Consider the following 7267-nt stretch of genomic DNA (forward strand, 5'->3'; position numbering starts at 1 on the left):
TTCAAGCATATTGTTGATCCCAATATATATATCTCTCTACCTTGGATACAGTAACTAAATGCTACCCTTGTAGTGTATACCATACTTAGGTAGCAGAGAACTTGGTTCCTTAGCATTTTGCTTTATTCCATTCTTGTTTTTTCTTTTTTTCTTTTTTTTTTATGGCCAAAGATAGCATTTTACTTTGCTATATCAACAAAAGAACACGGTTTAGCATAAAACCACACAGAGATCATAAAGTAGTTTTCCAAGTTTTATCCTTCCCTAGCAGAATGTTCCTTTTTTTTTTTTAATTTCTCCAAAAGTAGTTCTTTACTTATCTTTTCAACTTGATGGAAGTCCTTATTCTTCTTTTAGAAATGCAATGTGAACTGAAGATGAGTCATTAAATTTGTGCTTCTTACCCCAATGCAAGAAAGCATATACTTTTTTTTTTCAAGGATGATCTTCACATATATGTAAAAGATTTAAATTTTCTTAATCTTTCACCAAAAGAATGTCATTTTTCACAAAAGTAGTTCGTTACTTATCTTTTCAGCTTGATGGATGTTCTGATTCTTTCATAAGTGCAATAGAATTCACCTAAGATGCATCATTAAATTTATGCTTCTTAGACAATAATGCAAGAAAGCATATACTTCTTTTCATTAGCATAATCTTTCACAAGAACTTAACCATTAGTAAATGTAATTTTTTTCCATAATTAAAACAAAATTCTTATATAAACAAATAAATAAATATAGTTATATATACATTTCCAACAAAAAACAACTCATAACATCATTCTATACACATCTTTGACATATTACACATCATTAAGAACTTAGAACAAAAACGAGCAAAAATAAAGGTTGCAAAGATTTAAAATAATTTACAACATTTTTATTCTTACTCACATAGGATATAAAACAGAACCAAATTAAAAAGCTTAATGCTTCATTGGTGAAACTAGTGTTTCAACATAAACCTCTGCATCAAACCAACCTTTGCCATTCTGAATCCTAGGATACTTGAAGGAACGATCACTTGGGTCAAACAGAACCAAGTCAAACTCAAACATGAGAAGCACTTCACCCTTTTCTGAAACATAATATGGCCCTGAATATGAAAAATCTTCAGGGTTAGGAAGATAAGGAACTGTCACCAATTTGATCCATGACTCTGTCACACCATAATCCTTCATCAGCCACACAACAAAATGAGTTCTTTTATGATCATAACTCATGCACAGACATTCATTAAGAACACCCAAAGTAGGTGTTGATGAAGTCTCCTCTTTTTCATAATCAGGTGGCAGAATTTCCCTGTAACTCTCCTTCTGAAGATCCAAAGAAACTATAATCCAAGAAGAGGTCGATCCAAGAGTGAAATTGGAGGCCCAATTAAGAGTTCCAGTGACGAATTTCCCTGAATTTTGATATGGGGTGACACCATGAGGAAAATCCTGAATCTTCCTCCAAGAATTTGTTGCCATGCTATAAACCTTAACCTTGGATTCACTGAAGAAGTGGTTGGGATCACAGAACACAGCAACAACCTTGTAATCTTGCTTGACATGATCATAGCCAAGACCAAAGGAAGTGAAGCAACCGGGTCTCCAATTATTGCCCAAAGGTGGAGACTTTTTTGAGACCCTAATGGAGGGGTTCCAGAGAAGAACACAGTCACCTTTAATGGCGAAACAAACAAGGCCGTCACAAGAACCAACGATGCCGTCATGGCGGTACTTGTTCTTGACAGGGTAGTTAAGGTGTTCAGAAATGGTGGTTGAAGAAGTTGAAGAGATGAGAGAGTTTAAGTAACAAGAGTTGAGATGAAACTCAGCGGTTGTGGCACTGAGAATGATTCTGTTATGGTGTGTGAAGTGGTGAAGGTGCTTTTTGATGAAGTAAGAGTCAGAGATGAGAGAGTTCCATGACTTGCATACACACCTGAATTTCAGAAGACACTTCACTGGAATCCTTGACAGAATCTCCACTACAAGCTCTTCTGGAATGAAGGCCTCCATCTCCATGATGCTACTAGTTCTTATCACTCCTCTTTGGTGGTAATCGATTCTTCTTCTTCCCTGCGATGATGATGACATGTTAGTCATGCCCAAGTGTTTGTGTTTTTGTGTGAGGTTTCATTTCATGGGTGGTTGATGATGGTTTATGATCATGATGATGGTGATGGCGATGCTAATCATCATTCATTCATTCATTCATGCTTATTTATACTTATGTGTCTTAGATTACTTTTTCATCTCTTTTTAAATAAAAATTTAATAAAAAGATTAATTTAATTTAGTATATTATCAGTATAAAATAATTTTATAAGCAATTTTATAGGGGTGCACGCGGATCGGATCGGATCGAATATGACCAAAATTTCAATCCGACATCGGATCAGATCTAATATCCGCAGTTTTTAAGGTTGGATCCAATCCGATCTGATCTGCACATTTGCGGATCAGATCGAATCGGATATCGGATATATCTGCAATTTTCGAATCAGATTTGAATAAACACCGCAGATATGTGGATCGGATCTGATCCATAAACACCCTACAATTTTATACGTATATTTAATTAATATAATTAAATAGTTTTTAAATATTATTTTTTATTTAATTTAAAAAAATAAATATTTTTTTAATTTTTTAAACAATTAATATGTAAAAATAGATATTTAAATTAATTAAATAATAATAAATTTTTTAAAAACTAAACAAAAATTAAATTTTAAAATAACTAATATTTTTAATATTTAATTAAATAAAATTATATAAATAAAATAATTATTTTTATATTAATTATATAAATAATTATTAAAAAATAAATATAATTATACGATTATATAAAATATTTTATATTGTTAATATATTAAAATTAACTTTGTAAAAGTTATGTACGGTTAATTTATAGAGTTATATTACGTATATATTAAAATTTATTATTAAAGTTAATTATTAATATAAAATATATATTAAAATATAAATATAAACCACATATATATTTATACATAAATATATTTATAACTGATTTTAGTAATTAATTTTAATATATAAATAACATTTTTACAATTTATAATTATGTGTGCCTGTGCCACGACACCATGCTTCTTGAGTTAACATTCGGGTGCCACGTTGCAGTTAGTTTCAAGGACACTGCCTTGTCTTCAAGCAAGTAAGTTACTTTGTCAGATGTAGTAAAAAAAATTCTCTAGAACGAATCTAAAATGTTCCAGACACCAATTATAACTATTTTTTTATTCTATGACGTCATTATTTGGTTCATTGTTGAATAGTTTGCTTTGATTCCTTTACGCGCTAGAGTCATTGCTTAATACTTATATAATAAAATAAAATTTCATTCCTAATATACCCCATATATCATACAAATTATTAGTAGAGTATGGTTTTCTCTTTTCTGTATTTTTGCTATAATGGATATTTTTAAATTGTATGATGTTTGATGGAGTTAACATTCAGTGAAGGGAAACTGTGTCATTATTATTTAATGCATTATATATTCAATCCTATCATCATTTCTTTAAATATGAAATGATTGCAATGCATTATTTAGGAATCTATATAATATAGAAAAATTTTTAAGTGTATCAAAGAACACTGGTGTTCCAATTATTTTAACCGTTAATTTTAATTAATATATTTATATATATTTTTTATAATTCAAATCAACGGTTAAAACAACTGAAATACCGATGTTTCTGATACACTTAAAACTCTTCCTATAATATAATCACCCACCAAAAGAGAAAAAAGAAATAAGTCCAACCACAATCTTAATCTTATCAAACAGGCACGAATAGATTTCTGTAGTATCTATATCACACACACAAACACATAATATACGATACTGTAAAATATTCATTTTCAACCTATTAGCGCTTTAATAACTTGATATGCTAACATGGTTAGTTCTTGTTAGTGAAGTAATTAGGAATAAACAAATAATAAATACACAAAAATTAAACTCATAAACTAATAATTTAATTTGAATTAATTTTGTACGACTATTCATGTAAAATTATTTTATACTGTTGAATCAAAATTAAATTCATAATCTTTTATCTAATCACATACACCTTATACAATCGACACATAATATAATTGCAAATTAAACGCACCTTAATTATATCAAAGAAAGTATCTCTCTCACAAATTCATTTGCTTCTTTCTTCCTCTGCCACTTCCTTTAGATAAACGAAGATTGGATTGCATTGGTCTTAAAATTCTTATCATTATAATAGAAAGCCCACCCCATCACACTCATGCCAACTCGCCACACTCTCTTTTGTTTTTTTTTAGTTCAATTTTCTTTTCTTTAGATAAGATGACACAGCAACTTGGAAATTCTACGAGTCCCCAAAAAGTTTACCAAGGAAACGACAAATTAATGCCATGAATTGAATTAGAGAAATTTTCATTCTAGTATCTTCTAATATCCCCTTACATGCAAACTTAATAATTGTTTACTTAGGACAATTTTGATACACCTGTCCTGAAAACATTGGTTGATTAATGTAATGTTTATCATCCTATAATCCTTTTTAGTTTTTATCTGCCTTATGAAAAGTCATGGGACACATACTAGCTATCTAAATTGATGATGACTTATTAGAAAAGTGGGATAATGGCTTACAAAACCATCACTTATTAGATGTCAACAGTTGTAAGTGGGAATATACCACTATAAATAAAATCAGCCAAAAATGCATTAAAAAAAAAAAACAAAATATCATTATAACCCAAAAAAGTGCTGCTTATTAGAGTATATATGTGTGCTTTATCTTTAGCTGAATTCTAAAGTGTAGTTAGTACTTAACTTATTTTTTATAACAAATTTTAAATATTTAATAATTATTTATATTATATTTTAAAATTAAATATTAATTTTTAGTTTTTTTTATATGTTAGATAAATATTTTTAGATACTACAATAATCACCTTATTTTTAACTATAAAATTTATACTAAAAAAATTCCTTTCTAAATTGACATATAATTATCAATAAGCTTTACTCATACATCAAGATTTTATACTGTAGCTACATGTATATCACTAATTTTAGTCCGAATAACAATATTTTCAAATTATATAATATAGTTAATATAATCTAAAATTAATAATATACTAAAAAAAACACTAGTATAATTAAAAAACTTGTTTGACAAGTACAAATTAAATGGAACTATATATAACTCATAAAACCAAATACTTAAGTCACCTCATTCCATTCTTTGTATAAATTTATAGTCTTGGTAGAACAAATAACTATTTATTAGGAAGAAAGCACTTCAAAGATTCTATTAATAGTAAAACAATTTTATAGGGTTCAACCAATTTCTGCCAAATCCTATTGAGCTGAACTTTGAAGCTTATTTCACCCCAAAAACAAGAAGCAATATCCAAAATTAACCCCAAATAAACAAAATTAACCCTAGTTAAACCTCTCTCCTTTCACCGTTTCACTTCAACAGCATTCAAAACCATCCAACGACAGTGCCTTTCAACCAGGTTTGTCGGACGCCTTTCTCAACCGCCGTCAACCACTGCAGCGCCTCCGCCCGTCCACGTGCAAGCAACAGCCGGCGTCGGAAGCTTGCCCCAGACTACCGCAACGCCTCCATCCCGTCCACATGCTACTAGCCGCGTTTGTCAGAGGTTTGGTCCAGTCTGCCGCAGCGCCGTTGTGCCGCCCACGTGCGAGCAACCAAGGGTCTAATTCTCACCACAGTGTGTCGCTGCTGCTGCATGTCGTTGTCGCAGCGCCATTGAAGCGTCCCCTTCTCTGCCGGACAACTCGACGCTGGCTTTCCTGCTCTGCTCTAACGAACGTCGCGTCAGACTCCTCTTGCTAGCACCGTGAAGCCTCGCCTAACAGTACTAATCGATTAGTATCTATTCATGGGTGTTTCTTGATTGAAAAGGGTATGAGTAAATTAGTTGTAAGTGGATTTTTAATCAGATCATATGCATATAATGACACAATATAATCATATACAATGAATTTTGATTTGTTGGATGTTGCTGCTGTCTAAAATTAGAGAGTTGATTGAAGGAATTCAAATAGATTTTCTGTGAAACTAACTGTTCTTTTTTTTTTTTTAACTGAGATGGAATAAAATTGGGTTTCATTGTGGTGAATATAGGTCAATGTATTTGTTCGACACTGAATGTTGCTGTCGTTAGGGACCCTCTATTGCTGAGATGCCTATGCATAAAGATTGGATGTTACTGCTTTGTTAGATTGTATTGTATTATTTGTGATAAGATTCTTTGACTTTGCCACAAAAAAAGGGGATGGTGTTTGTGGGTGGTTTGAAATTTAACTACACATTCGCAATATGTTACATTAACTAAACACTGTGAAACAAGGCCCTTTTTTTCCTAAATTTTTTGTGTATACGTTTTTTACCATGATAAACGTATGTTGTTTTTAGTGTATGTGGATGATTTTTGATCGATTTTGTGTATTATTCTTCAATGGAAGGTGTTGATTATTTTTCAATTGTGAAACACTATAAAATCATAATAGACAAATAAATAGAAGTGTGAAAGGTTTCAATTTTGTTAGCATTCCTGACCAACTAGGACATGCCCCCAAGTTTCATTTTCTTGTTAATTACTCCATGTGTTACTTTTTCTAAGTCTGATGCTCCAAGGAGATCGACAAGCTTTAGCATTGTACAATATGAGTAGTAAATGTCAAGTTTAGAACTTAGCTTCAAGTTTCAGCTTCATCCTTGGTTCGGCTACAACTTTGCCAAATAGTAGAATTGTATTTTTGTGTAAGCAACAATTGGGAATAAACTAAATTTGCCAATTTGTTAGTACAGCAAATTAGATGTATTTTATTTTGGTCCTATTTAGTATCTTTCTTCTTATAGACAACTTAAATGTTTATGCAAAAATTTATGTCACATGTTTTTTTATTAAACAAATAGATATTTTTTTTATACTAAATGGATGATTCTTTTAAAAAGAATCATCATTTAAGAAGGGAATTAACTTTGAACTAATTGAACCCATATTATATTTATTGATTCAATTGTTGTGACTTATGAACATTTTTATAGTTAATATATAATAGACATAGATGGCTATTCATATACGTTGACCATAAATGCTTTGTTTTGCTTTCATTTTGTAGGAGCATCCTGAAGAGCCAAGCGCAATATAGAAAAATTTACATTAAATGTTTCTTTTGTTAAACAAATAGATGTTTCTTTTTATATTAAATAGATGATTCTTTGAAATGAA

The 7267-nt window shown here is 30.5% G+C and overlaps 1 protein-coding gene across 1 annotated transcript; it reads right to left on the reverse strand.

Annotated features, from left to right (window-relative positions):
* Nucleotides 1–623: 623 nt before the first annotated feature.
* Nucleotides 624–4417, reverse strand: LOC107638558 (F-box/kelch-repeat protein At3g23880). Its single transcript, XM_016341896.3, has 2 exons — nt 4132–4417; nt 624–2068 (listed from the first exon to the last, which is right to left on the reverse strand). Exon 2 carries the CDS (start codon nt 2012–2014, stop codon nt 929–931), a length of 1086 nt encoding a protein of 361 aa, XP_016197382.3. The 5' UTR covers nt 2015–2068; nt 4132–4417; the 3' UTR covers nt 624–928.
* Between the last annotated feature and the right edge of the window lie 2850 nt (nt 4418–7267).

The sequence above is a fragment of the Arachis ipaensis genome, chromosome B4 (genome assembly GCF_059453495.1).
Source record: "Arachis ipaensis isolate K30076 ecotype BB chromosome B4, ASM5945349v1, whole genome shotgun sequence".
NCBI lineage: Eukaryota > Viridiplantae > Streptophyta > Magnoliopsida > Fabales > Fabaceae > Arachis > Arachis ipaensis.

What these genes read in the sequence shown, in the direction of transcription:
- LOC107638558 (XM_016341896.3), bottom strand. Translation starts at nt 2,014, where the DNA reads ATGGAGATGGAGGCCTTCATTCCAGAAGAGCTTGTAGTGGAGATTCTG.